This window comes from Mauremys reevesii, linkage group 14 (assembly GCF_016161935.1).
Source record: "Mauremys reevesii isolate NIE-2019 linkage group 14, ASM1616193v1, whole genome shotgun sequence".
NCBI lineage: Eukaryota > Metazoa > Chordata > Testudines > Geoemydidae > Mauremys > Mauremys reevesii.
Window position 1 is genome coordinate 1,679,992 of NC_052636.1, and position 27,742 is coordinate 1,707,733.

At 58.7% G+C, this 27,742-nt stretch overlaps 3 protein-coding genes and 1 long non-coding RNA gene across 8 annotated transcripts in view; 1 reads left to right on the forward strand and 3 right to left on the reverse strand.

Moving 5' to 3' along the window:
* The window catches only part of LOC120381466 (zinc finger protein 345-like), a 33,414-nt gene extending 27,954 nt beyond the window's left edge, over window positions 1-5,460 (reverse strand). Inside the window, exons 1-2 of the mRNA XM_039499671.1 lie at window positions 5,327-5,460; window positions 1,516-2,679 (exon numbers count right to left, since the gene is read on the reverse strand). Of these exons, the coding sequence (XP_039355605.1) occupies window positions 1,516-2,671 (1,156 nt within the window). The 5' untranslated portion in view covers window positions 2,672-2,679; window positions 5,327-5,460. The remainder of the gene's footprint in view (window positions 1-1,515; window positions 2,680-5,326) is intronic.
* A 4,020-nt stretch (window positions 5,461-9,480) lies between these two features.
* Window positions 9,481-14,356, reverse strand: LOC120381457 (thaicobrin-like). Of its 2 annotated transcripts, XM_039499663.1 has the most exons (4): window positions 14,191-14,356; window positions 12,272-12,424; window positions 12,020-12,079; window positions 9,481-11,408 (listed from the first exon to the last, which is right to left on the reverse strand). In XM_039499663.1, exons 3-4 carry the CDS (start codon window positions 12,060-12,062, stop codon window positions 10,882-10,884), a joined length of 570 nt encoding a protein of 189 aa, XP_039355597.1. In that variant the 5' UTR covers window positions 12,063-12,079; window positions 12,272-12,424; window positions 14,191-14,356; the 3' UTR covers window positions 9,481-10,881. The 2 variants fall into 2 exon arrangements, with proteins under 2 accessions (XP_039355597.1, XP_039355595.1); XM_039499661.1 differs by lacking the exon at window positions 12,272-12,424.
* Window positions 14,357-14,647: 291 nt separating this feature from the next.
* Window positions 14,648-17,750, forward strand: LOC120381480. The gene is made up of 3 exons (XR_005588079.1): window positions 14,648-14,735; window positions 15,856-16,147; window positions 16,685-17,750. It is a non-coding gene; the product is annotated as an uncharacterized LOC120381480 (long non-coding RNA).
* Window positions 17,751-17,759: 9 nt separating this feature from the next.
* On the reverse strand, window positions 17,760-26,578 carry LOC120381437 (zinc finger protein 501-like). Of its 4 annotated transcripts, none has more exons than XR_005588054.1 (6): window positions 25,893-26,574; window positions 23,874-23,961; window positions 23,280-23,405; window positions 21,456-21,614; window positions 18,643-20,192; window positions 17,760-18,558 (listed from the first exon to the last, which is right to left on the reverse strand). XR_005588054.1 is itself a non-coding variant. In XM_039499633.1 (5 exons), the coding sequence occupies exons 4-5, from the start codon at window positions 21,535-21,537 to the stop codon at window positions 18,748-18,750; spliced, it is 1,527 nt and encodes a 508-aa protein (XP_039355567.1). In that variant the 5' UTR covers window positions 21,538-21,614; window positions 23,280-23,405; window positions 23,874-23,961; window positions 25,893-26,574; the 3' UTR covers window positions 17,760-18,747. The 4 variants fall into 4 exon arrangements, 2 of the variants coding, with proteins under 2 accessions (XP_039355567.1, XP_039355569.1); XR_005588055.1 differs by having other exon boundaries at window positions 17,760-18,554; window positions 18,639-20,192; XM_039499633.1 differs by having other exon boundaries at window positions 17,760-20,192.
* Window positions 26,579-27,742: the final 1,164 nt, after the last annotated feature.

Consider the following 27,742-nt stretch of genomic DNA (forward strand, 5'->3'; position numbering starts at 1 on the left):
TTTTACATGCCTCTGCCCCTGCTTAAATCCATTTTAAATGAGGAAAAACTGAACTAAAACCAACAACTGTTTAGCAACCAACAGGACAACGTGAGAACAACTGGGAATGAGACAATTCTTCCCCCAAAGGGGGAACGTGCCGACGCTAGCGACTGCTTTGCAGCGGGAGGAAGAGTAGAAACACGTGTGCCAGGTCGGTTTAGTTAGACTAAGAAAAATGATGGAGGTTAGGTCAGGCCATGAGGAAACGTGCTCCGTAATCCTGGGCTCTCTCTTCACGGCAAGAAGAGTTGTGTTTTTACATCAGGCCAGCGAACTCGAGCTAGCTAACTCCATGGAAAAGCAGAGCGGAGATGAGGCCCAGGGAGATTTTAGCTAGTCAAGATTACCCCTCTGTCTCCCCCCTGGGATTGACGGGAGTCGGGACACACACTCCCATGACTCACAGCTAGGGCCCTTTGGTTTTGGGTTTTATTTTATTTAATTTTCCCGGGGATTTATCAGTGTTTATTCCTACAGCAACGACAAAAAAGGTGAAAATCGGTGGGGAAAACTATTATTTTTTCTGGGTAAATATTGGTCGATTTTGGTGGACATAAGGGCGGGGGAGGGGGAGAAGTATTCAGTAGATTAATGCTTTGATGAATGGAATTCATGGTGGTTTGCTGCAGAACTAAAACAGAGCTCAGAACATAATGCCGCCTCTGAGTCTAAGACAATAATACATCTCTAGCCCCCAAATACAACGTTTCAGGTTACTGTTGGAGACTCAGAACAGTGACCTATAAAAACATGTAATCACTGGCCCACACCATTTGAAGCACGGACACTCCACTTCATCCTTTTCTCCTGCTTTTGGTTTTTTAAAACATTTGAATACGTACTTGCGTCCTGAAACGTATTCTGAGGCAGATTTTCATTGCCTTCCCCTTGCAGCGTGCCAGATCTTTAAACCGTTACCTGCTCACAGCTTGACATGGGAAGGTGATGGTCGTGAGATTCACCAGCACGGTCAGATGCGCACGCACGTCACAGCTTGTGTGCGCCGGTTGTTTAGTGCGTGTCTCTCCTAGACGACTACAGAGCTTTCCTTCAACGGGCAGCTTTGCGGATACACACAGACTCATACTATCGTACTCGCTCATCCCATGTCTTGTATTTTCCTAATAAAACAAGTTATTTTTATACATCCGAATGCTCCAAAAGTAGGGTGAAAATCGGAAAAGAAAGAAAAGAATAATACCTTTTGCAGAACCTGGGATTTTTTCGGTTAAAATTCGGTTTAAACTGAAAACGAAGGGGCTTATTCTTAGGAAAAGGGGGCTGAAAGAAAGGACCATGGGATTAACCCCACAGGTTGAACTGCAAAAGGCAAAAGCAGGCAAATTACCTGGGACAGCTGCGGGGCCACAGTGACTCAAATGGTGCCAAATGGGAATGATGAAAAAAATATCTTTTGTCGGCCCTAGCCAAGGTTTTCAGGGTGCTTCTCTCCCTTGCAGATTCTCTGATGGCTAGTTAGGGTTGAGCTCTGATGGAAACCTTTCCCGCACTCGCAGCATTTATAGGGTCTCTCGTCTGTATGGATCCGCTGATGTCTAATGAGGGCCGAGCTGTCAGCAAAGGTTTTCCCGCACTCGCAGCATTTATAGGGTCTCTCACCCGTGTGGATTCTCTGATGCGTAATAAGGACTGAACTGTCAGCAAAGCTTTTCCCGCACTCACAGCATTTATAGGGTCTCTCGCCCGTGTGGATTTTCTGATGTCGAATGCGGTGTGAGCTCTGCCTGAAGGTTTTCCCGCACTCGCTGCATGCGTAGGGTCGCTCTCCGGTGTGGGTTCGCTGATGCGTAGTGAGGTCTGAGCGGAAACGGAAGCTTTTCCCGCACTCGCAGCATGCGTAGGGTCTCTCTCCCACATGAATTCTCTGATGGTTAATAAGGGCTGATCTGTCAGTGAAGTTTTTCCCACACTCGCAGCATTCGTACGGTCTCTCTCCCGTGTGGGTTTTCTGATGTCTAATAAGATCTGAGCGGTAACTGAAGCTTTTCCCACACTCACAACATTCGTAGGGTCTTTCCCCCGTGTGGATTCGCTGATGTTCAGTAAGGGCCAAGCGGTAACTGAAGGTTTTCCGACACTCGCTGCATTCATAGGGCCGCTCCCCTGTGTGAGTCCTCTGGTGTCGAATGAGGTCTGAGTGGTTACTGAAGCTTTTCCCGCACTCACAGCATTCATAGGGTCGCTCTCCCGTGTGCATTCTCTGATGTACGATGAGGGCTGAGCTCCGAGGGAAGCTTTTCCCGCACTCACGGCATTCATAGGGTCTCTCCCCTGTGTGGATTCTCTCATGGTTAATAAGGCCTGAGCGGTTACTGAAGTTTTTCCCACACTCAGGACATGTGTTTTTTCTCTCTTCCGTGAGGATTCTCGGCCGGGCTGGGGTTTCATTGAGGTCTTTGTGCGTTTCCCAACAATGGATGGATTTACCCCCTCTCTTCCCTGGCTTGTTTCCCTTCTGCCTCTCTGGTCTAAGCTGTTTCTCACAGGCATTTCCCTGGTCATGACTCACGGGCACCTTCCCTTTGGATTTTTGCAGTGATACCCCCTGTGTTTCCACTGACCCAGCATCTTCCTCCCGAGGAGTCTGCTTCTCGTTCTCACTTTCCATCGCAACACCTAGTGGGGAAAAGAGACAGAAACCTCAGAAACAGGAATGGAAAAGTAATATCTGGAGACATGGGAAGGAAATCAGGAACAGAATTCCCCAAACACTTCCCCACAGGGGAGAGAGGAGGGATCAGTTCTGCCTCCACAACCCATCAAAATACTTGGTGGGAGGAGAGATCAGGAGGGAGCCATTGCCCGGTGTCAGTCAGGGTGAGGAGGAGCGAAATCTGCCCTGAGGATCCATCACCTGCCGGGAACAATCCTGAATGTTGAGAGCTCCCAAGGTCCATGTAGGGAATCCCAACAGTTTCCTTCAGACACCGACAATTTTTGACTTGGATGAATGATTCCTCACCCATGTAGTCAACTTTCATGATCTCTCTTTCTTCTGGATTCGGAAATGTGGGACCCACGGCTCTTCCCCTCATTCTAGCTGGGGTGATCACATCAGTTTTGGAAACTGGAAACCCCGCTCAAGGGAAAGAAAACAGGTGAATTCATAATTCATCCTGCAAATTGTCTGTGTGTGTGTGTAGGGTGTGTGTGACAACTTTCTGACCCAGGGAACACTTAGAGGGTCAACCATTTGGGATCTGGTTTTGAGCCACAGGGATGAATTAGCTGAAAGTGTGAAGGTGGTCGGGAACTTGAGAGGAAGGGGTCATGATCTGACAGAATTCAGGATCCTGTGGAAAGGAGGACACGAGACCAGCGCAAAACAAGGACACTGGACTTCAGAAAGGCAGATTTCAACCGAGTCAGAGACACAGCAGGAAAGACCAGGGGAAAAGGAGTTGAAGGAGGCTGATAGTTCTCAAAAGCTGTAATATTAGAGGCTCAGCATCAAGCTATTCCGACGCAGAGGAAGGATGAGAAGAGCCAGAGGCGGCCAAAGTGGCTGCACAAGGAGATTTCTAGCTCTCTAAAACGCCAGAGGGGAGACACACAGGGTAGGGAAGAGAGGCATGTCACCAAGGAAGTCTGCATGGGACTAGCACGAGCGTGAAATCAGGAAAGCCAAGGAATGCGTTACCCCAGCAAGCAATGTGAGAGACAACGGCTTCTTCAAATAGATCAGACTAAAAAGTTTTATACATGGGGAGAGTCACTTTCACCAGTAAAAAAACTTAACGGCTATAAAGGGTGAGACGAACGATTCTCAAATCACAGGCGAAAGTTGATCCCTGAGGGAATCTAACCCCCCTCCCCCCCGCAACTTCCAATCTGGAAATTTATTTGGGGCAACAGGATCCCTCCAAACAACTCACAGGGACACCTCCGTGGAGAGGATTTTCAATCGATATTTGGTAACTATAGAAAATGGCAAAATCTGAGATTTGATACCAGTGATCACTAATTAACGAGAGACGGGGGAAATTTTAGGATTTTCCCATCAATTTTCCCAAACGAGAGAGGAAAGTGTGAGGGGTTTTATCTCAATAATTGATACTAGGCAGCGGTAAAGTTTGAGTGAAATTCTCATGAATATTTTATGTTTGGAAAAAAGGCGCAGCACAGGGAAGGTTTTAGCTCAATAGTCGAGAATCTGAGACAAACAAAATCTGAGGATATTTTATGAGAGAGAAAGGGGAAAATCTCTGGGCCTAGTCACTTAGTCACAGATAACTAGAGAGAATACGGGGCAAATTTGATGGGCAGGGGAGTGGTAGGTTTATCTACGGTAAATCTGTAAGAATTGGAAAGAAAATGGGTCCAAAATGAAGTATTTGAAAATATAAGAGAAAAGCCACCAGGATCGGAGGGAGATTCAACAGGAGGAGGGAAAAGTGAGACAGTCTGTACGTGAACGGTCAGTGAACGCGCAGACGGGGAGGGATCCCGCCTCCACCACCGCCATTCCCGCGGGCAGCGGGGAGCCCTCTGGGGAGCTGCTTTAAGAGAGCGAGGGTGGGGTGGGTCGGGAAGGCTGCCGGGAAGGGGGCACTGGCCCCTGGTGGCGTGTGGGTCTGGCACTGGGCAGACGGGAAGGCAACAGCCGGGCCTGGTTACTCCACTGGTGACACTTGCTGCTGCCTTCCTCTGCTCTGCCCCTCCCAGGCCCTGTTGCCGGCAGAGACCGGCCGCCCGGGCCCCACCCCAGAGCCAGCTGCATCTCAGGGCTCGCCCAGGCTGCGCCCCCTACCGCCGCCGGCCCATCCAGGGGAAGCAACTTTAGAAAGAACGGAGACTGGGCGGCAGGGAAAACGGGCGGGGGAGAGAACCCAGAGCCGGGAGGTTTTTAAACCCAACTTTGAGAATGAAGGGAGACAAAGGGGCAACCCCCGAGGCCGGGAACAGAGACGTGGACCATCATTTGCGGGGGAAGGGGCGCAAGCCACCTGCATGTTACCCCCCATGGGACAGTGAGAGAGAAGAGGGAGGTTTGGGACCAATATTTGAGACTGAAGTGACAAAACCAGAGAGAAACCCCCCCTGCCCCCCTCCCCTGCGATCTCCTGCCTCCCCAGAGCCGGGTCCATCCCCCCCTAGACACACCCGGTCTGTCCCTCCCCTTCCCGGCCCCTGCCCCCCCCCAGACACACCCAGGGGAACCCCACTGGGGCCCGGCCTCTGGCCCCATCTGCCCCCCAGTTCACACGGTCTGTCCCCCCCAGACAGGCAAAGGGGGGGGGTTCCCACGGTCTCTGCCCGTTACCTGCGGCCCGGGGCTGGTCTCAGCTGGGGAAAGCCCCCCCGGCCGGGCAGGGAGGGGTTAATCCCGGGCTCCCCGCCCCCGCACGGACCCCACGGGGGGAGCAGCAGCTGCTCCGGGATTTGTGCTCCGGCTGCTTCCTCCAGCCCCTTCCTGTGTCTGCACAAACCCGGCCGGGCGGCAGCGCTGGGCGGGCCGGGACTTCCGAGCCCCACAGCCCGGCCCTGACCCCCAGCCAGAGAGAGGGGGCAGAGCGGGGGCCCCCCACTCCCGACCTGCAGCCCCCGCAGCTCTGCGGGTGCCCCTCACTCCCGACCCGCAGCCCCCCCCCAGCTCTGCCGGTGCCCCTCACTCCCGACCCGCAGCCCCCCCCCAGCTCTGCCGGTGCCCCTCACTCCCGACCCGCAGCCCCCCAGCTCTGCCGGGGCCCATCACTCCCGACCGGCAGCCCCCGCAGCTCTGCCGGTGCCCCTCACTCCCGACCCGCAGCCCCCCCCAAGCCCAGCTGGTGCCCCTCACTCCCGACCCGCAGCCCCCCAGCTCTGCCGGTGCCCCTCACTCCCGACCCGCAGCCCCCTCAGACCAGCCGGTGCCCCTCACTCCCGACCCGCAGCCCTCTCAGCCCTGCCGGTGCCCCTCACTCCCGACCTGCAGCCCCCCAGCTCTGCCGGGGCCCATCACTCCCGACCCGCAGCCCCCGCAGCTCTGCCGGTGCCCCTCACTCCCGACCCGCAGCCCCCTCAGACCAGCCGGTGCCCCTCACTCCCAAGCCGCAGCCCCCATCCCCAGCCCTGGCTGGTGCCCCTCACTCCCGACCTGCAGCCCCCAGCCCTGCGGTGCCCCTCACTCCCGACCCGCAGCCCCCAGCCTGGCCAGTGTCCTCACTCCCAACCTGCTGGTGCCCTCACTCCCGACCTGCAGCCCCAGCTCTGCCGGTGCCCCTCACTCCCGACCCGCAGCCCCCAGCCCTGCCGGTGCCCCTCACTCCCGACCCACAGCCCCCAGCCCTGCCGTTGCCCCTCCCTCCCCACCCGCAGCCCCCTCCGAGCGGCCGGTGCCCCTCACCCCCGACCCACCGCCCCCCCCCAGCCCTGCCGGTGCCCCTCACTCCCGACCCGCAGCCCCCCATCCCCAGCCCTGGCTGGTGCCCCTCACTCCCGACCTGCAGCCCCCCCAGCCCTGCGGTGCCCCTCACTCCCGACCCGCAGCCCCCCCCCAGCCCTGCCGGTGCCCCTCAGTCCCGACCTGCAGCCCCCCGAGCCCATCCAGTGCTCCTCATTCCCAACCCGCAGCCCCCCCACCGCTGCCGGGGCCCCGCCCGCCCGCCCCGCAGCCCCCCCGCCCCAGCCCTGGCCGGTGCCCTCCCTCCCGACCTGCAGCCCCCAGCCCTGCGGTGCCCCTCACTCCCGACCCGCAGCCCCCCCAGCCTGGCCAGTGTCCCTCACTCCCCAACCTGCTGGTGCCCCTCACTCCCGACCTGCAGCCCCCCCAGCTCTGCCGGTGCCCCTCACTCCCAAGCCGCAGCCCCCATCCGCAGCTCTGGCGGTGCCCCTCACTCCCGACCCGCAGCCCCCCATCCACAGCCCTGGCTGGTGCCCCTCTCTCCCGACCTGCAGCCCCCCCAGCCCTGCGGTGCCCCTCACTCCCGACCCGCAGCCCCCCCAGCCTGGCCAGTGTCCCTCACTCCCCAACCTGCTGGTGCCTCACTCCCGACCCGCAGCCCCCAGCCCTGCCGGTGCCCCTCACTCCCGACCCACAGCCCCCCCCCAGCCCTGCCGGTGCCCCTCACTCCCGACCCGCAGCCCCCTCAGACCGGCCGGTGCCCCTCACTCCTGACCCGCAGCCCCCCCAGCCTGGCTGGTGCCCCTCACTCCCAAGCCGCAGCCCCCATCCGCAGCTCTGGCGGTGCCCCTCACTCCCGACCCGCAGCCCTGCTGGTACCCCTCACCAGCAGGGCTGGGGGTCAGGAGTGAGGGGCACAGGCAGGTGTGGGGGCTGCGAGTCGGCAGTGAGGGGCACCAGCAGGTTGGGGAGTGAGGGACACTGGCCAGGCTGGGGGGGCTGCGGGTCGGGAGTGAGGGGCACCGGTAGAACTGGGGGGGCTGCGGGTCCGAAGTGAGGGGCACCGGCAGGGCTAGAAGGGGCTGTGGGTCGGGAGTGAGGGGCACCAGTAGGGTGGGAGGGGAGCAGATCCAGGCTGGCAGGGGCTGCGGGTCAGGAGTGAGGGGCACCAGCAGAACTGGGGGGGCTCCGAGTCGGGAGTGAGGGGCACCGGGAGAGCTAGAGGGGGGCTGCGGGTCGGGAGTGAGGAGCACTGGTCGGCTGGGGGGTTGCGGGTCGGGAGTGAGGGGCACCGGCCGGGCTGGGGGGTTGCGAGTCGGGAGTGAGGGGCACCGGCCGGGCTGGGGGGTTGCGAGTCGGGAGTGAGGGGCACCGGCCAGGCTGAGGGGACTGCGGCAGCCTTCCCTTACTCCCTCTGCTCTCAGCCAGAATCCAGATTTCCCATTCAACCTGAGAGTGTGTGGACAAGCCCCAGCTGGAGAATTAACTATCCGGAGTCCAGAGTCTCTTCAGCAATATCCCCCATGCCCCTGAGCCCCCAGTCCGGCGTGATCAGAGCTGGCAACAGGCGCGGGCCCCTCCTGGGATCAGACGGGGAGTGAGCAGGAGTCGCTGGGCCCCTGGCAGGTGTCAGTCTGGGGTGACGGCCCCCAACTAAGGGGATCAGATCTCGCTCTGGTCTGCACCCCACAGAGGGCCCATCGCCCCCTTGTTGAGTCGGTCACTGTCTCTGGATGTTTCATCCCCCGTTTCTGAGACATCTGGCACTGCCTGGCGGCCTCCCAAATCTCCCGCGCCGGGTCAGCGATGGGGAGAAGGGAGATCAGGTCACCCTGAGCGGCAGCATCCTGGGGTGTTTCCCGGGGGAGCTGAGTGGGGCCTGGCTGGGGGGGGGTCTGGGGCTGCTCTCGCTGGGAACAAACCGACCCCACCCGCCGTGCGGGAGGGAGAGGGAGGAGCTGGCCACCGACTCAGGCCCCGTCCACACGTCCAACCACCTCTGCCAAGGGCGGCAGCTGGGGGAAGCGTCTCCCGCCGCCGTAGCACTGAGCCCATGAGCCCGGACGCCAGCGTCACTGAAGTCGCTCGGGAAGGGGGGTTACGCCGGCGTAAGGTCCCAGTGACCAGCCTGTCCCACCACCCCTCCCTATGATCCCCCCCAAATCCCACTCAGCCCCTGGATGCTCAGCCCTCAGCCCCCCTTTGAACCGGCAGCCGATGGGACGGAGCGGCCCTGGCCTGGCCTGGCCTTTACCCCCATGGCTCGTCCCCGGCCTCCGGCCTTTCCCCGGGCAGGGCTGGGCTCTGCTGGCGGCTCCATGGATTGGGGGGATGCTGCTCCCCTCCCTCCTCCCTGGGCTGGGGGCTGCCCCCCCCAATACCCTCTGCTCTTGGGTGGCGTTTCCCCCAAGCTGCACGTCCCTCTCTGCTCCCCGGCCAGGGAGGGGACGTGCCCTCAGGGGAGGGAGCTTCCCGCTGGGTTTCAAAGCTGGCACCTGCCTCCTCCTCCTCCCGAAAAGCTCCCTCAGGGCCCAGGCCAGAGGCGGCTCCAAGACGGCCCCAGCCAGAATAGGGCTGCTGGGGACTGTGAGAAACGGCCCCAGCCCCCCGCCCAACGCGCCCAGCCCCTCACGCAGCTGCCAGAGCGCAGCTCGGGGGAAACTGAGGCAGGAACGCAGATGATGGAGTGAGCCAGACATGGGCAGTGGGGATCACAGGCCCTACCATGGCCCCGTCCCCCGGCCAGCTCCCCTCCTGCAGGGACTCCGGGGCTGGCTGGTGCTCCAGGGCCGGGGGGGCTGTGGCCGCGCTGCGGGACGCAGGAGCTGGGGCTGCACCCCCCACCCCTGGCCATCGGGTGCTTTGGGCTCCCATGGGGGAGGGAGGGGGGCACATGGGGAGGAGATGGGGGTCGGCCTCCCACGGAGCCAGACTCTGGGAAAGGTGGAAGCTACGACAGCATCTGAGCTGGTTTCAAAGCGTGAGATTCTCGTTTCCAGGAAACGTCGATTTCATTGTCCACACGCCCACCGACCGGGGAAATATTTCCCCTGCCAAGCAGCCCAATGGGCAGAGAGGTGAAGAACGAAAACGGCTGCTGAGAAGTTAAAAGTTTGATTTTAAAAACGATTCACTTTGTCAACAGCCCAGCACAGAACATACAATTGTGTAGGAAGGTTTTAAAGCCTCCACTTTTTCGCTTGTCAGCATCTCTCTGGAAACATCGATGGTCAGACCAGCCCTTCTCTGCTGCCCTAGAGAAAAGCCGACAATGCTCGAAACCCACAAGTGGGCAAAACACCGAACGTGTAAACAGATCAAACAGAAAACGGCTTAAAAATGAACGTTGCTGTTCCCTGTCAAAACAGTCTATAGAAACCAAACACACTCGCCGTTAGCCACGCCGACCCCGGAGCACAGCAGAGCGTCCAGGAGCACGGCGGAGGCGGCAGAGTGTTTGACGCTGGGCTGCGTTATAGATATTGGGAGGCGGTTTGAGGTGAGAAATGTCCCCTTCCCCCTCTGCCTGTCTCCAGCTCTGGGCGCCTGGCTTGCACCGGAAGCTGCCAGGTGCAGCGACATCTTTTCTTGCTGGGTTTGTGCAGCTCCTAGCACAACAGGTCCCGGTCCGTAACTTGGACTCCTACACGCTACGGTGACACACACAGTGATGCAGTACAGGCCCCTTTGCGCTGCCCGACTGGCGGCAGAGGCGTCTGTGTGGCTAAGAACCAGGCCCCCCTTTCCCCTGGAGATGCCGCGGGGTGGTTAGGAGCCAGGCACAAGGGCCCATTGCCACTGAAAAGGCATCGGCTAAACCGTGGGCCTCCAGCCCCAGGAAGCCCCATGGCAAGGAGGGTCCCGTGAGCGAGCGGGCGGTTAACGAGCCAGCCGCCAATGACATAAACCCCAAGGGCGTCGTACGGCGCGATCGTTATCCAGCTGGCTCTGAGCGCGGAGAAGAGCTCACACTGCACAGCTGGGATTTCCAGCAGAGCCGCAGGGCGGGACCCCACGCAGGGAATTACAAGGGGATTTGGGTGCATTGGAAAACCCCATCACAGAAACCCAGCAGCTGCCCCTCCGGCAGCCCCCGACAAAACTCCGCCTCCAACCCCCAAACTCCCCCCCCGCAGAAGTCACCCAGCCAGGGGCTCCGTGGCCCAAAGATTTCAGGGGGGCCCCGTGCCGGGTGTGGCCGCTCCTGGGCGGCGCTGGACCGACGGGGGTGCTGGTTCCTAGCCTGGGCAGCCTGCAGAGGCACCGAGCGCCGTGAGAAACGGGCCGGGGGACACCCGCTGCGATGAGATCGTCTGGCCAGGCCCCAGCCGGCTCCTTACGGGCACGCTGAGCATTGCTGCTCCGGGGAGAGCAGCGGCCCAGGGGCCCGGAGAGACGGGAGCCCTCCGGGGCCACGGGGGTTGGGATGTTGGCGGCTAGAGGAACCCGTTTTCTCATTCCCGGGGGGCCGCTCCCCGTCTCCCCACCCCCTTGTCTCAGGAACACAGGCCGAGCGGGGATCCTCGCACCCAGAAGTAAGGGAGGATCCTCTCCCCATGGAAAGAGGCCGGAGGGAGGGAGAACAACAGGGACTTCCAATCAGCGTCCAGAAATGCCACCTGCCCCAATTCATAATCTAGGGAAACCCCTATTCTCTGTACGCTCTCACTCGAGATCAGATGGATGCCAGGGGTGGAGAAACCATGGTACACATTAAACTGCCCCTTACGCCCCTGTATCCCCATGGCCCAGATCCCCTCCTCAGGGCTAGGGCTGATCCGGCCCTTCCTCCTCACAGACTCTCTGGCCACCCCCACAGCCCAGTACCTCCCATTCCCCACCTCCACCTCCCAGTAACGTCGCCCCGAGGTGAACCCCTCAGCGCCCAGCACGCAGTGACACGTGTCGAATCTCTCCGGCCTGTCAGGCAAGTCCTGCCACGCGTCTGCTCGTCTCACGCTTCTCCCGTCCTCAGACACGACGAGGAGGGGATGGGCCGTGTCTGGATCCAGAGTCACGTTCGCTGGGGGGCAGAGAAAAGCGGAGGGTTAGGGGCAGAGCCCAGCCCTGGGGGAGGCCGGGACCCTTCCTCACTCCCCGGCAGCCCCGGACTGGCTGGGACGCTCCTGGATCCGGGGGAGCTCCCGGGCACCTGACTGTCTCACACCCAGACACAGGACGGGAGAGACACGGAGGAGAGAGACTGAATCTGCAGGTAGGGGAGCTGAGGAGGAGGCTGGACACCGATTTACCCCCCCTTGGGATTCCCCTCCCCCAGCTGGTCCTTTCTTCCTTGTCCTGGGAGAAGGGGGAGGACAGGGCACTGGGGGGGACGGCTCCAGACCCAGAGTAAGGTCCATATCCTGGAAGGCAGCCCCTCGCCCGGCCCGAGAGAAGGGAGCCGCACGAAGGGAGCGGTCAGAAAGACCCCAGCCCAAGAGGATGCTGGAGAACAAACACACAGAGATCGTTAATACAACTTAACCGCGGAGTCACATGGGCTGAGAGAAGGTGTTTGGGGGCTGGTCAGTGACCATCTTCCTGACGATCTGTGCGTGTCTGAGTTGTGTGGTCACGTCACTTTAAGAAGGATGTTTCCATCGGTGAATATAGAACCACCAGGTGAACTCTCACCCTTCGTATACGACAAGAGCCTCTTCCACCAGTCCCGCTCCATTGCCGGCGGCAGAGCGTCTGGAGGGAAGAAAAGGATACGGGAGAGGAGATTTCATTCCGTCACGTTTCCAATGGCATTGCCACTATTAGCTGACATCATAATGGTTTTATTATGACAGAGGAACACACACACACACACACACCCCCCTTTCTAATACAGCCCAATATGCCACTAGCCTTCTTGGCAACAAGGGCCCATTGCTGACTCATATCCAGCTTCCCGTCCGCTGTAACCCCTAGGTCCTTTTCTGCAGAACGGCTGCCGAGCCAGTCGGTCCCCGGCCTGTAGCGGTGCCTGGGAATCTTTTCCTTCTGACCAGCCGATTAACTACTTTTAAAAGACCCCTCCAGCCAAATCAGTACCTGGTAAGATATAAAATCCTTTGTGATGCCTGAAAGCTTTGGAAACATATTTTTTAAAGTTGGTGAAATTTCAGAAACACGTCTCTTGTTAGGAGATCACACACAGTAAATGAGCGTTCCCGTTTTCTAAACGCAAAGAACATTGTTCTGAACACACTAAACCTCTGTGACTGTTTAATTTAAAATAATGTCTGTTTCAGTGAGTTAAATAGGTAGGAATCTGGACTGATTCCTTTCTGAAGGCTGAAGAGTCCATTTAAAATATAAAACCAGCTTAGAAATACTGATGAAGAAAACGCAGCGCAGAGGAGAGCTGCGTCACACATTCGTATTGAATGTCGTGTTCAGCAGGACGGCCGACTCGCCCTTACTACAACGTTTTTGCAAATAAACGTCTGACAAACTTCAGGGCCGATCAAAATTCCCGTGACCGACAGTTTTTTATTCCCAAGTTTAGTGCTTTTAATTAGGCACCTTCTGCACGGCCAGGGTGCGGGAGGGAGGGTCCGGGGTCTCTGCGGGGAACTGTGACGCTCCGCCATCGAGAGGCGGGCCGGGCGTCTCGCTATCCTTTGCTGCATCCTCCCTCCCCGCCCCTGCGCTGCTGTCGCAATAATACTGCGCAGGGCCCCATAAATCCTAAGGGCGGCCCCGTTAGGCTCCCGCTGCCCCAGAGAGTGTAACCCTTTATGGCCTGGAACTTTTTAAATATTGTTTCTCCAGGAGCTAATGGGTGTCAGGCACTAGTGGGGGGGACAGCAGCGAAACCCTTCGGGGTCTGATCAGAGCCACGACTGGACTCCCCCAGGTGCGCGCAAAAACCGGTCACACGATCCCTCCACTTCCAGAAACACTTTTCTGGGGAGGGGCGATCGCTTGGGAACCCCTTGGTCAAATGACCCCTATTGTGGTGACGGCCCCAGCCCCGGCCCCAGGAGGCCCAGCGGATTTCAGGGCAATCCCAGTGTGGGGCCGAGGTTCGAGCACTAAGAAATGTCGCCCTGGGAACCGAAGGAGCTTCTCAATTGTACCGACGCCGGCGCTGGCGCCAACCCTGGGAGCTGGCAGCTCTCTGGCCGGCCGGAGGTGTCTCTGTGCCCCAGCCTGGCTGCACGGAGGGCAGGAGACGTCTGTAGCCGACCCCTCCCGGCACTGGGTGACTCGGGCGAGACAGAAATTGCACCCACAGCCTCGAGGGGCAGGTTGTGTGAAATGCACCCGAGCGACGGGGCGTCACCCTGGAGACTCCTCCCCGGTTCCCTGCGCAGGGTAAATCCGGCTTTCCTGAGCCCCCGTCTGCAGCACCCACGGGCGCGTCCCCTCCCTGGCACGGACTCCTGCTGTTTGCTGGGAGCCGGGAGCCCCGGGGAGAGTCGCGGCCCCGGAGTCTGTGGGGAAAATGGACCAACCTGGACGGGTCAAAACTCCTGAGTCAGCCGCCAGCAAGCAGGGAAATGATCCCCCAAATCATGGGGGGGGTTTACAGACTCTGTTGTGGGTTTGGTGTCTGACCCCCGGGGGGGGTGAGAATCAGCTGCCCCTCACCCCCCCCATGCAGTGAGTAAAGTGATTTTTGTCTCCATGCACAAGCCCCCCCCATCTGCCCGGCCCCCCCAAATCAATCCTCGCCTCTAGATCTGATGGGAGACCCTAGTCCTGCCCCTCCCCCAGCCCCCCACATCTGCCCCTCCCCACATCCACCTCTCCCCATCTGCTCCGCCCCCAGCCCTCCACAAATCCCCCCCACAGGCCCCTCCCAGCCTAACCTCGGCTCCTGGGTCCCCCCACAGATCCGGAGGGTGCAGTGGGGTCCCCGCTCCCCTCCCAGCCGGGTGCGGTGGGGCCGGACGGAGCCGGGCCGGCTGCTCGCACGGGGGCGGAGGAGGAAGCAGCTGATCTGACTCACGTGGGATCAGACACAATCCGGTTCCGCTCCGGATTGGCTACTTTGCCCGGACTCCGGAGCAGCCTCAGTAGCAGCAGCTGACGCCCCCCCCCCCCAGCAGCTCCCTGCAATCACCCGGGGGGGGGGGGAAGCGTATCCCGAGGGGGTAAACCAGCGGGCGGAGGGGGGCAAAGGGCAGGCTCCGGGGTGGGGGCAGGAGCTGGGGCAGCAGGGGGGAGGCGCTGCCAGACAGTGGCACAGGGGGGAACCCCCTCAGGCGGGGCGGGGGGGGCATAGTTCCCACAAATGGGGGGAGGAGGAGCCACCTGCCATGGTCCCCCAAACAGGGCGTGGGGGGCTTTGGGGTCCGGGCTCGGGTCCGTCCCGGCGGCAGCGTCTTGTCTACACTAGGACCCTACAACGAAGGTGAGAAACCCCCCTAGTCCCGGGGCAGCGTCTCCCCCTGCAGAGCTCAGCTGGGGACTCCCCGGTGTCCTGGGTCCCACCCAGCACCCGAGGGCCCACGGGCTGGACACCGGCTCCTCCCAGTAAACCCCCACGGCCTCATCACAGCGACAAGCCGGCGAGGTCCCGGCGGGTGCTGGGGTGACCCCGCCAAGTGGGACAGCACATCCCAGGCCCCTGCCCTCGCCACGGGCAGCTGGGAAATTGACAGGGGGGAGAGATGAAGAACAGGTGTTAACGCTGCACTGACAGCAGGTAGGAAGGAGTTAAGAGGAGCCGAGAAGGAGCTTTAATAACCCCAGAGCATATGGACCAGGGGGCCGTGTACAGGGGAGCCCTCCCAGCTCTCCGATACGCAGACGACTGAGGCCAGCACAGCCTCTAAGTGTCATTTGGGGAAAGAAAAATCTATTTTTTCCCCACCCCTCGGAAGCTGAAACCCTGGTTCAAGGGCACAGAGATGCTCCCGACGTGACTCGGTTTGGTTTGTAGATTCAGACTGGAAGCTCCTTCCCTTAGGAGCTGCCTCTCACGCTGTGTGTGTAACACAATACCGTGCACAACAGGCCCTCGGCCCAGCCTCTAGCCGCTACGGTATGAACCGTAACCCTGGGATCGGCGGGAACAGTCCCTGTGGAGTCAGACAAGAATGAAACGGGGAAAGGAGGAACTGGCCGAGGAGCAGCAGAGAGACACTCCCCAGCCTGGCGATCTCAATTCCCAGCCCTGCAAACTCGCACTCCCCGTTCCTCATCCTGCTGCCAACGGCCCCGCTGATCCCATGGGCCTGAGCTGCCCTCGGGCAGACGGTGCGGTTGTGAGGACGGGGCCTTGCGCTGACACCCGGCTCGGGGATCAGCATCTCTCTGGTCAGTGTATTTCCTGCTCACACACCTAGAGGCCAGTGGTCTGATTCTCCTCTCCCAGCAGCTTCACGCGGGTGTAGACGGATCAAGGGGTTCCTGTGGGATTGCGTCTGGTTTACCCCAGGGTGGGGGAGCGGGATCCTGGCAGACGTTCCCGGTTTGTGCTCGGGTCGGGGGAGGCACCGGAGCTGAGTGAGGTTTATCTCTCTGGGCAGATTGAGGAGCCGATGAGAGGGATGCGGTTCTTCGGGTGACCTCGCTGTGTGTTTCCGTCCCAGACCATGTTTGTGTGGCCTTCACCTTTCCCCGGAGCTCTGGAGCGGGTGGCACTGAATGCACAGGACACGGGGAGTGCGAGAAACTAAATTCTACTTGGTGATTTCAAAGGAGGAACAAAGACGGACGCCTGTCCCCACTCCCAGCCCAGCCCAACGCGGGACCTTTCACCCCCAGCCCAGCACCTGGCCGCGCCCAACGCCCGCCTGAACCAGCAACATCTGTAAACAGGTAGAGACGTGCCGAGGAGCCGTGAGCGACGCTGGGAGCCAGGCACCAATGCAAACACCCCCAGAGCAGGAAATCCACAGAGCTCCGGGTGGAGGGAGGAGTGTGGGGGGAGTGGGGCAGAGACAGTCTCTGTCATCCCCACACAGGACACTGTGATAGACGGGCAGCTTCACACGACGCTCCTAGGCCAGTTCCTGTCTGGCTCTGGCTCTGATGCAGGGAGTTCCCAGTTCTCAGCCTCAGCTGCCGGGCTCTGACCGCAAACCCAGGAGGTTCCCAGCTGTGTTCCCCCATCTCCCGCCCTCTCCCTCTCCTGACGGTATCTCCCATCACTGCAGGGATCATTCGGGCAGGGCAGTAACTTCCTTCCCCGTCTCGGCTGCTGTCCCTGGCTGGGATGATTTAATTGGGGATTGGTCCTGCTTTGAGCAGGGGGTTGGACTAGATCCCTCCTGAGGTCCCTTCCAACCCTGAGATTCTATAATCTGTATTTCAAATGTGTTTGCTCCTGGGTAACACACAATACTTTACCTCCAGTCTAGCCAGCACATTGTCAAAGGCCTATTCAGGTTGAATGGCCCATCGGGAAAAACAACAGGTTACGGGAAAAGCTTATCCTCACCCGACGGTCTTTCCTGTGGACGCTTCAGCCAGGGCATGAGTAATGGCTGCCAGAACTCACCCAAGCTTGCGAGGGCACGAGACTAGATCATGTGATACTGGACTCCATCTTGTTGCTGGTACTTTTCCACAAACTCCTGCTTGAAACTGAGAAGTTCCTGCCGCCTGCAAGAAGCTATCACAGGGGGAAGTGACATCACCACTGGGCCTCTCTCCCCCTACAACTCAACCCCGGGAAACACCTCAGGAACCAAGAGTGAACTGGGGAATGGGGGAGTCCAAGGCGGGACTCCTGCCTGCGTACGCAAAACTGTAACCTGCGTGTTCTAGCTAGCAGGGTGAGACACTGCTGGATTCAAATCCTCTCTCGTTTATATGGCTCAGATTGTGTTTTATTTCTCATGGTAATCTGCTTTGAGCTATACGCTCACTACATATAATTACTTAAACTCTGCCTGTCTCAGTGAGTCAGGGAGCCCAGATTGGCAGGCCAGAGGGCTCAGCGGGACCCCACTTCCAGCTTGCACCCTGGGGAAACCCGTCACAAAGGTACCGAGGGAATGAATGTTAAGAAGCTTCACTTCTCTATACCCCTGTGCTCTCCCTTTCTTAACCCACAGTCCCCAAATGCTCGATTGCCCCAGCACCCGGATTCCCCTGCTTCCTAGTTCTAGCAGCCCCAACGCTTCAATCCCTGGTTTCCCCCACAAAACCCATCCTCCTGGTCCCTCAGTATTCGATCCCCCAGGACAGCGTCAGCTTCACCTGGAGCATTTGCCACCCTGAGGACATCTCGGAGGTTTCTTCCCCAGGTGGATTTGCTGGTGCCTGGTCCTTCGGGCGCAGCCTACTGAAGCTTTGCCCGGTCAAGGCCTCCCTGTCGCGTGGATCACTGATGTGTGAACTCAGATTGAATCTAGTCAAGCCATTTCTAGGGTCTCTCGCCCTGGTGGAGTCTCAGGTGGTAGGTAACCCTGAGCTCTTACTGAAGCTTTTCCCACACCGGAGGCATTTATGAAGTTTATAGCCTCTGCGGATCCTGTGAAGTCTAACAGGGTTTGTTCTCTCAGTGAAACTTTTCCTACAGTGGAGGCATTTATCAGGTTTATCTCCAGTACGAACTCGCAGGGCCGTCCTTAGGATTTATAGGGCCCAATGCTCTATTATTAAGCTGCTGCCCCTATGCCCGACGACAGACTGGACTCGCATGCGTATTTTAGACAGGGGTGTGTGTGTGTCTTCTGAAGGATTTATTTAAAAACCTGTATGTCTGAAGGTCCAAGCGTTTAAGGCGAAAGATGAATACTCAGATTGTGCATCTAAAAATCTAGGCAAGGATTTTTTAGAGCGGTGATTTTATAATCTTCACCAACTCACTAATGAAATGTTTTTAAAGCAAAATTTAAACTAAGTAAAATGCTCTGAGTAAATATGACAGTGATACCCAGCTGGTTGTGTCAGTAAATTCAGAAATTGACAGGCTATACCTGGCGTTGGGCAAATGCCTGTGAAATGGCTTCATTACCCCTCGATGGCTCTTTAACAGTGTCAATGCTGTGCTGGCAGGCTGGAGGCTTTATCACTTTGAAGTTCCTAGATCCCCTCCGGAGGAAGACTCACTAGCTGTGGGAGCCTGCAGGAAGGGTCAGAACAGGGATAAGAGGAGGCAGAAGGGGGGGACACTAAGACCCAAGGGTGCCCCAAATTTTTGGGTGCCCTACACAGCCGCATATGCCTAAGCACGGCCCTGAATTCGCTGATGTCTAGTAAGGTGCGAGATCTGAACAAAACTTTTCCCGCAGTCCAAGCACTTCTGGGGTCTCTCTCCAATGAGTATTCTCTGGTGCGTAAGAAACGGTGACGTCTCAATGAAACTTTTCCCGCAGTCCAAGCACTTCTGGGGTCTCTCTCCAGTGAGTATTCTCTGGTGCGTAACAAATGGTGACGTCTCAATGAAACTCTTCCCGCAGTCGAGGCATTTATAGGGTCTTTCCTCCCAGGTGGATTGTCTGATGTCTAGTAAGGTTTGATTTGTGGCTGAAGTTTTCCCCACAATCCAAGCATCGATAGGGCTTCTCCGCAGTGTGGATTCTCTGGTGCACAACCAGGCCTGCCTTGTGAGCAAAACTTTTCCCACAGTCCAAGCATTGATATGGGCTTTCTCCTGTATGGATTTTCCGATGTCTAGCAAGGTAGGAGTTGTGACTGAAGCTTTTCCCGCACTCCAAGCATTTATGGGGTTTGTCGCCCGTGTGCATTCTCTGATGCGTCATAAGGCTGGATGGCTGAATGAAACTTTTCCCACAGTCAAGGCACTTATAGGGATTCTCTCCCATGTGGGTTCTCTCGTGTGTAAGAAGAGACGCTCGCACACTGAACCCTTTCCCACACTCAAGGCATTGATACGGTCTCTCTCCTGTGTGCCGTCTCTGGTGCGTAAGAAGGGACGATTTCTGACAAAAGCTTTTCTCGCATTCCAAGCATTTATAAGGTTTCTCTCCCGTGTGGATTCTCCCATGGTTAATAAGATGTGACCTCTGACTGAAGCTTTTCCCGCAGTCCAAGCAGTTATAGGGTTTCTCTCCTGTGTGGGTTCTCCTGTGTGTAATAAGGGCTGATCGCTCACTAAAATCTTTCCCACACTCCAGGCATTTAAATGGTCTCTCTCCTGTGTGCAGTCTCTGGTGTGTAAGAAGGGACGACCTCTTACGAAAGCTTTTCCCGCATTCCAAGCACGTATAGGGTTTCTCTCCTGTGTGGATTCTCCCATGGTTAATGAGATGTGAGTTCTCACTGAAGGTTTTCCCACAGTCCAAGCATTTATAGGGTTTCTCTCCCGTGTGGGTTCTCTGATGCACAGTAAGGGCTGATTTGAAATTGAAGCTTTTCCCACACTCAAGGCATTTATAGGGTCTTTCTCCTGTGTGGATTCTCCCATGTTTAGTAAGAGATGAACTTTCATTAAAACTTTTTCCACACTCAAGGCAGCTATAGGGTCTTTCTCCCAGGTGCAGTCTTTGATGTGTAATAAGGTGTGAACTCTGACGGAAACTTTTCCCGCAGTCCAAACATTTATAGGGTTTCTCTCCTGTATGGATTTTCCAATGCATAGCGAGGCTTGTTCTCGCACTGAATCTTTTCCCACAGTCAAGACATTTGTAGGGTTTTTCTTCCTTGTGCTTTATCTGCGGAGCTGCGGTTTCCTTGGGACCCTCGCACGGACTGGATTCATCCGGTTTCTTCCTCGGATGTGTTTTCAGCTGCCTCCCTGCCCTGCCCTGATATCCCCAGGCTTTTCCCTGTGTCAAGCACTGGGGAAAACTCCCTTCAGCTCTTCTCAGAAACGCCCCCTGTGGTTCCACTTTCCCAGGAGCTTCCTGCTGTTGATTCGCCTCCTTGTCCTCACTCCCACGCTCATCACCTGCTGGGAGAGAGAGAGACAACCCAGCCAGGAGTCACTGTCTGTGCTCTCCCTAGATAGGGCTTGTCTACACTACACCGTTTTGTCGGCAAAAGGCAGCTTTTGTCGACAAAACAACGGAGGTTTGTTGGCAAAACTCTCCTGTTTTGGCAACAAATGAAAAAAACCCACCTCGATGAGAGGCTTTTTGCAGCAAAGTTAGAGAGACAAAGCGTCAGTGTAGACGCCGCGTTCGTTACGTCACCGTAACTGGCCTCCAGGAGGTATCCCGCAATGCCCGCCGTGACCACTCGGCTCACTGTTTTGAACTCCGTGGCCCTGCATCCAGCTACTCGGGCAGGCGTCCCTCCCCTTTCAAAGCTCCCGGACGCGCTGAAATTCCTCAGCGTGCAGAGCTACTGCCCAGCTGAGCAGGGTGGCAGCAGACACACGCCTGCCTGGACCACAGGGGACGGGGGGGATCTCCTGGGTTTGTGGGCAGAGGCGGCTGCGGGAGAACTCGGAGGGAATCGCAGCATCATTAACGCGAGATCCTGCCCTCCCCGGCACTAGGGACACAGCAGGGCAGGAGGGAAGGGACACACACACGTCCCCTGCACACACAGTGTCTCTGTCTCTACACACACACACACACGTCCCCTGCACACACAGTGTCTCTGTCTCTACACACACACACACGTCCCCTGCACACACAGTGTCTCTGTCTCTACACACACACACGTCCCCTGCACACACAGTGTCTCTGTCTCTACACACACACACGTCCCCTGCACACACAGTGTCTCTGTCTCTACACACACACACACACACACGTCCCCTGCACACACAGTGTCTCTGTCTCTACACACACACACACGTCCCCTGCACACACAGTGTCTCTGTCTCTACACACACACACACACACACACATGCCCCCTGCACACACAGTGTCTCTGTCTCTACACACACACACACGCCCCCTGCACACACAGTGTCTCTGTCTCTACACACACACACACACACTCCCTGTCACACACTCTTCCCCTCCTCCCCACACCCACGCTTCAGCTGGCAATCGACAGTAGATCCCAACGCCGGAGTTACGGACTGACCAGTCAACCGGACGCCATGTGGAACCGGACGCCCCGCGGATCCGGACGCAGGCAATCAGGCAGCAGTGGAGACAAAGCCCCACCAAATACTGCACCGTGCCGGCGTTGCGGGCACATCCGGGCTGCCTGTCCCCACCCCGGCCCCCTACTCGCCACGCCTGGGGCAGCCGCTTACAGGTGGGAGGTGAAGACGCTGAGGTTCGCAGGCACAGCCGTGAGCCCCTGCTCCGAGCCGTCTGCCCTGAGGCGCCTCCCATAACGTCTCGCTCAGGGCTACGAACGTTTCAGGGTTAGGAACAGCCCCCGTGCCCGAGGTCTCCATCACGCTGAGGTTCTGGTGTAGCAGGAGGAAACCTGCATGACGTGAGGCTCCACCTGCCCCGCGAGGCGCTTCCCAAAGCACCCTGCGGCCAGCTGCGCCGGGGGATCGCGACCCGCAGCGCTCTGCTCTCTGTGTCGGTGCAAGAGCTGCTAGCGGGGATGGGCTCTGCCAACGCAAGGAGCAGAGTGTGGACCTGAACAGGGGTTTAATGACAGCAGTGGCTGGACGTCGTCCGTAGTGTAGACGAGGCCTTTTTCCAGCCCGGGCGAGCGACGGCAGCTCAGTCGATGGGAGAAACTCTCCCACTGACATACTGGGTGTAACTTACATCGCTCAGGGGGTTGGTTTATTCACCCCCCCGAGTGACAAAAGTGACACTAACATAAGCGGTAGCGTAGATCCAAGCCTGAGACCGTGGATTCTGCCTCCACGTCCCATCCGAACGCTGCCAGGGAGGTAAAGTCAGGGAGGATGGGAAGCCGGGACTGATATTTGCCGTGATGATACGACATGTGCTGATTGCAGCCCTGACCTGGGTGAAATGGAGCAGACGTGAGGGCGCTCGCTCACAGCACATTTTGGCAGGGCCGCCCAGAGGATTCAGGGGGCCTGGGGTCTTCGGCAGCGGGGGGGCCCCCGCTTCGGCGACAATTCGGCAGTGGGGGGTCCTTCCGCTCCAGGACCCGCCGCCAAAGTGCCCCAAAGACCTGCGGTGAGGGGGCCGCCGCTGCCGAATTGCCATGGAAAACCCAGCACTTCAGCAGCGGGTCCCGGAGCAGAAGGACCCCCCGCCGCCAAATTGCAGCCGAAGACCCGGAGCGGAAGCAGCTCTGGGGGCCTGGACTCCGCGAGAGTTTTCCAAGGCCCCCAGAGTGAGTGAAGGACCCCGCTCCAGGGGCCCCAAAAAACTCTCGTGGGGGTCCATGCGGCAAATTGCCCCACTTGCCCCCCCCCCCGTGGGCGGCCCTGCATTTTGGGGCGTCTCAGTGCTTTCTGTGTCAGTTTCCCTGACCCCACACTTGTGCGAGTGCCTCTCCAGAGCTCCTTTTCCTTGGAGGCCTGGAGATCTGGGACCCACGGCCCCTCCCCTCCGTGCAGCCGGGCGATCAGGTCAGGTCTGGGAATGGGAAATCCTGTGCAGGGGGTGAAATCAGGCACGCTCCAGCTGCAGAGTATCTGTCACGAGGGACATTGCCTGAGTTTAGCCTGACCTTACGTGGGATTGTAATAACTCAGACCCCTCGGGGTCTGCGGGGGGTGTTGTCATGACCTCACTAGGGGTTCTCAAGATCTGTGGCTTCTGCGGGACTTACGGACACACCCACCCACGGCTCAGGCGTTAAATTCCTGCCTCTTTCATACCCTGCAGAACCTAGAGCCCTCGCCACGGATGAAGCTAGTCCCAAGGAGGAAGGTGAAGGAGAAATTATACAGGCAGGACAATACCCTGCTTCTGGGCCCTTGAACGCTGGAGACGGGGTTGAATGAGCACGTCCATTACATTTCCGACTCCCCTGTTCTCTTGGAGGGGGTATGGAGATGAAAGTGTCACGCGCCCTGGAGCTGTGGACAACGCGACCCTCCCCCTACAATCTAACCGAGCAGGGATGAAGCTGACCAGATTCAGAAATGCAGACCCAACGGCCTTTATTAACTGAGGGGACGGGAATCCCTTACCCAGCGAGGTGACAGTCTCATCATTCGCCTGCATGACGTCCCTGCAGCGGGCTCTCGGGGCGGGGTCCCGCAGAGCCCCCTTTCCCCGGTGAAATGCACAGCCACCTCCTCGAAGGTCACCGGCCTCTGAAACAACATCAGTTCCTCCACTCAGAGCCTGCTGCCCCGGCCACAATCCCACTCGTCACGATGGAGGAGGGACGGAGAAGCAGAATCCCATCCCCGCCCTGCTCAGAGGAGCCACCCGCGGGAGCCCCTCCCAGCAGGGTCGCCTCGTTCACCACACACCTCCTAGCCACCGGCTGATATGGGAAGCCGAGCTCCAAGCATCCCGCCACCTGCATGTTCCACGGTAGCCACCGGCTAGCGGGTCCAGGCTCCAGCACCGAGAACCTGGTCAGTTTTCCCAGCCCTGTCCATGGGGCGTTTCCTCGTTCAGAAATGGGGGGACGGTCGCCCCCTCCCAATGGGCCTGTTCGGGAAACGAGGGCCAAGGTGAACATGCCCCCGCCCTGCCTCGCCCCGTGTCTTTCCTGCCCCTCCCCTCTAAAAACCACACACACACACACACACCCCTCCCTGAAAATCCCCTACCTGAGCCGGCTGCACCACAGCCGTTTCTCTTCCCCGTCTCCTGGAAGACGGGACGATCTGGAGCGAAATGTGGACGTGATTCTTCAGCCTGTCAGGGTGAGAGGGACAAGTGGGAAGCTTTCAGAGGGGCGTTAGTCCATGTCACACCCCGATTCCCCCCCAGGGTCTTTCCCTGCAGAAAGATGCTCTAGGCCAGGGGTAGGCAACCTATGGCACACGTGCCGAAGGCGGCACATGAGCCGATTTTCAGTGGCACTCACTGCCCGGGTCCTGGCCACCCGTCCGGGGGGCTCTGCATTTTCATTTAATTTTAAATGGAGCTTCTTAAACATTTAAAAACCTTAAATACTTTACATACAACAATAGTTTAGTTGTATATTATAGACTTATAGAAAGAGACCGTCTAAAACTGTTAACATGTATGACTGGCATGTGGAACCTTAAATGAGAGTGAATAAATGAAGCCTCGGCCCAGCGCTGCTGAAAGGTTGCCGACCCCTGAGCTAGACTCTGCCACCCTGGGAAAACCCTCCGTCACTTTGGCATGGCCCACACTCAGGTATATTTGAGGTTGCTCAGGAGAGCTTCTCCCACCGACACAGCTACCGCCTCTCGCGGGGTGGAGATCTTATGCCACTGAAACGCTTCTCCTGTCGCCTCCGGCCCTTCGTTCCAACACAGCCCCGGCCCCTCCCACCAGGGCTGGACCCACCGAGGCAATTTTAAACCCTCCCAGCGACAGAGGCGCTGAGACAAATGCTAGAAAAAAAGCAGAATCAAAGGAGCCGCTTGGGTGGATTCCCCCTGACGTTGTTCCCAGGAAGTGTTATTTACCCCTTCACCTGACACAAGAACTAGGGGTCACCCAATGAAATTAACGGGCAGCAGGTTTAAAACAAACACAAGGAAATATTTCTTCACGCAGCACACTGTTAACCCGGGGAACTCCTCGCCAGGGGATGTTGTGAAGGCCAAGACTATAACAGGGTTCAGAGAAGAACTGGATAAATTCATGGAGGACAGGACCATCAGTGGCTATTAACCAGGATGGGCAGGGATGCTACCCCTTGCTCTGGGCGTCCCGAGCCTCCGACGGCTAGAAGCGAAGAGAGAATGGCAAGATCACGCGATGATCCCTTGCTCTCTTCATTCCCTCTTAAGCACCGGCCATTGGCCGCTGTCGGAAGACAGGATATTGGGCTAGACAGACCACTGGTCTGACGTTTTTCTGTCCTTATTGTCCCCAGGCAGCGCATCGGCTCAGCAGGGCCGTGACTTGACAGGGGCAGGCGCTGGCCTTTCCTCTCTCCGCTCCTCACCTTGTTCCCAGGACACTCAATCTGCCCCGTGGGGGTGACGCAGCGGCTGGATCTGGGCAGGTTTGGGAGCTGGGAACCTCTCTCTCTCCTCCCTGCTCCTGCTGCCCGTTTCGGCGTCACCCTTCCCGTCTCCTTCCCTCTCCCCTCCGCCTGGGAGAACTGGTGACTGTCCCGTTCCCAGGGGCGTTCGCTCTCCAGCGAGAGCCTGGCTGTGTCCCCGAGGGCAGCCGCTCTGGGACCCGCAGACACACGGGGAGCCCCTTCCCCTCCGGTACAAACTCGCCAGCTGGTCCCTGAAAAGTCACTTTCCTGCCTGTCCCCAGCACTTTCCCCATCACCTGGGGGCTCCGGCTCCGGGCTGGTGCGGGGGGCTAATTCCAGCCCCCGGGGGGAAGTCCCCACCTGGGCTGGGCACACTGAGGGGGCGTTTATGAAGGTCTCTCCCCAGCCTGGGCTCCCAGATCACGACGCCGGAGGCGGCAGCGTCTGACCCAGAAAACTCAACTCTAAGAGCAGAGGGAGACAAACTCCAGCACTGAGTCTCCCTGGGCTGTCAGGGCAGCAGCTGCAGATTTCATGTGCCCGCCTGGACTCGCACCAGAACCGAACCAGAACCAGTCTGAACTGGTATTTTTAAACCGAGCTGGAGCCAGACTCAATCCATCATTTTTCTCTTACTCTGAATGACGCTGAATCTGACCTGAACTGTGGGAAAAACAGGTCGCCGGTTACCATAAACTTTCAGCCGTTTTTAAGCTCAGTATCCGATCAAATAAAATGAAAGCGTCTCTGCTCTTTCCTTCATGATCAGTAGGACCCAGGCAGGCAATGGCCCCAGGAGAAGGAGAGGAGGAGACAGCCCCTAGGAGCAGAGAGGGAGGTGGGAGAGAAGTGGGGGGCGCCCGGTCCCAGAAGTTGACGATAACTCTTCAATCCCGAGGAAAAAGGAGCTGGTTCCCCAACTGTTCTCCCCGCTAGACGGGCCTCCTCCCACCCAGCCCCCGGGGCAGCTCCTCCTTCCAAATGCCCCACTTGACACGGGCCCCAAATTCAGTTCCCCACCGAAGGAAGCTGCTCCTACCCGCCCCCCGGCACTGCCTGGCAACTGAACCGTTTTGGGGTGTCTTGAACCAGAACCGAACCAACTCCCAATTCCACCCTTTGCTGGCCAGGGCGAGCGGTGACTCTGGAGTGACACCGAATCCGGCACAGAAATCAGACCAGCACCCGGGAGTCAGAGCCCCAAATAACGAGATTGTCTGGAAACAAAGTATTAAACTGGGAGCCGAGTGCGGGAGGGGAGGCGGAGGGGTGGATATTTGCTGTGCAAATTCTCAGCCCTGCAGGGAAATCCCCTGCCCCCCCCCCCCGCTACCCCACTTGCAATGCTTATGGCACCATTTTGGGGGGAGGGAGGAATCCGCAGTGGCTGCTGGGTGGGGCCCTGTGGAGTGAGGGAGCTGCCCCTGTATCTCTCCCGACCCCGTCCCCTTAGCCCTCCCTCCCGTCCCGGCCAGCGTCTCCTTGTTCTCCCATTGTCCCGCCAGCCCCCCACCCCTTCCCCTCACAGCTCCCCCCTCCCATCTTCCTCCTATTCCAGCCCCCACCCCTCACAGCCCCCACCTTCCCCTGATCCCAGCCTCCTCCCCATCACCCCTTTGCCTCACAGCTCCCCTCACATCTTCCCCATCCCAGCCTCCCTTCCCCATCACCCCTTCCCCTCACAGCCCCCACATCTTCCTCCTATTCCAGCCCCCACCCCCTCACAGCCCCCCCACCTTCCCCTGATCCCAGCCTCCCCTCCCCATCACCCCTTTGCCTCACAGCCCCCCCTTCACATCTTCCCCCATCCCAGCCTCCTTCCCCATCACCCCTTCCCCTCACAGCCCCACATCTCCCCTATTCCAATCTCCTCCCCACCCCTTCCCCTCACAGCCCCCACCATCTCCCCTATTCCAGCCTCCTCACAGCTCCCCTTCACATCTTCCTCCTATTCTAGCCCCACCCTCTCCCCTCACAGCCTCTCCTCCCCATCACCCCTTCGCCTCACAGCCCCCGACATCTCCCCTCTTCACATCTTCCTATTCCAGCCTCTCCTCCCCCTCCCAGCTCCTCCCACATCTCCCCTATTCCAACCTCCTCCCCACTCCTTCCCCTCACAGCCCCCCCATCTCCCCCCTTCCAGCCTCCCCCGCTCCCCGCGCACCCCCCCCGCTGGGCAGGGGTCCGGGATTTGCAGCCAGCCCCGCTGGAAGCAGCCCGGGACCAACCCCGCCCCCGCCCCTGCAGCCCGAGTATGGGGGGGGGGGGCGGGTCTCTCTCACCTTCCCTCCCAGCGGTGCCCCCCCCGGGAGCTGGGGGCTCTGCCCCGGCTGGAGCTTCCCCTCTCCCGGCGGCAGCCCGGGCTCCGGAGTCACTGCGGAGCGACTGCGAATCACTTCCTGCCGCCGGGCCGGTGGCCCCGGCCAGCGGCTGCTGGGTCCTAGCGATCCCCCGGCCGGGCCTGTGCCGGGCTGGGGGCAGAGTCCGACCGCCCCGGGCCCGGCCGGA

Excerpts from the sequence above, each read along its gene's own strand:
- LOC120381437 (XM_039499633.1), bottom strand. The coding sequence starts at position 21,537 with ATGGGAGGCGCCTCAGGGCAGACGGCTCGGAGCAGGGGCTCACGGCTG. Across the intron at positions 20,193-21,455 it reads AGCGTCTTCACCTCCCACCT|CAGGTGATGAGCGTGGGAGT; the intron begins GTAAGCGGCTGC and ends TCTCTCTCCCAG.
- LOC120381457 (XM_039499661.1), bottom strand. The coding sequence starts at position 12,062 with ATGGAGCGGGACTGGTGGAAGAGGCTCTTGTCGTATACGAAGG. Across the intron at positions 11,409-12,019 it reads GCTCTTGTCGTATACGAAGG|CGAACGTGACTCTGGATCCA; the intron begins GTGAGAGTTCAC and ends TCTGCCCCCCAG.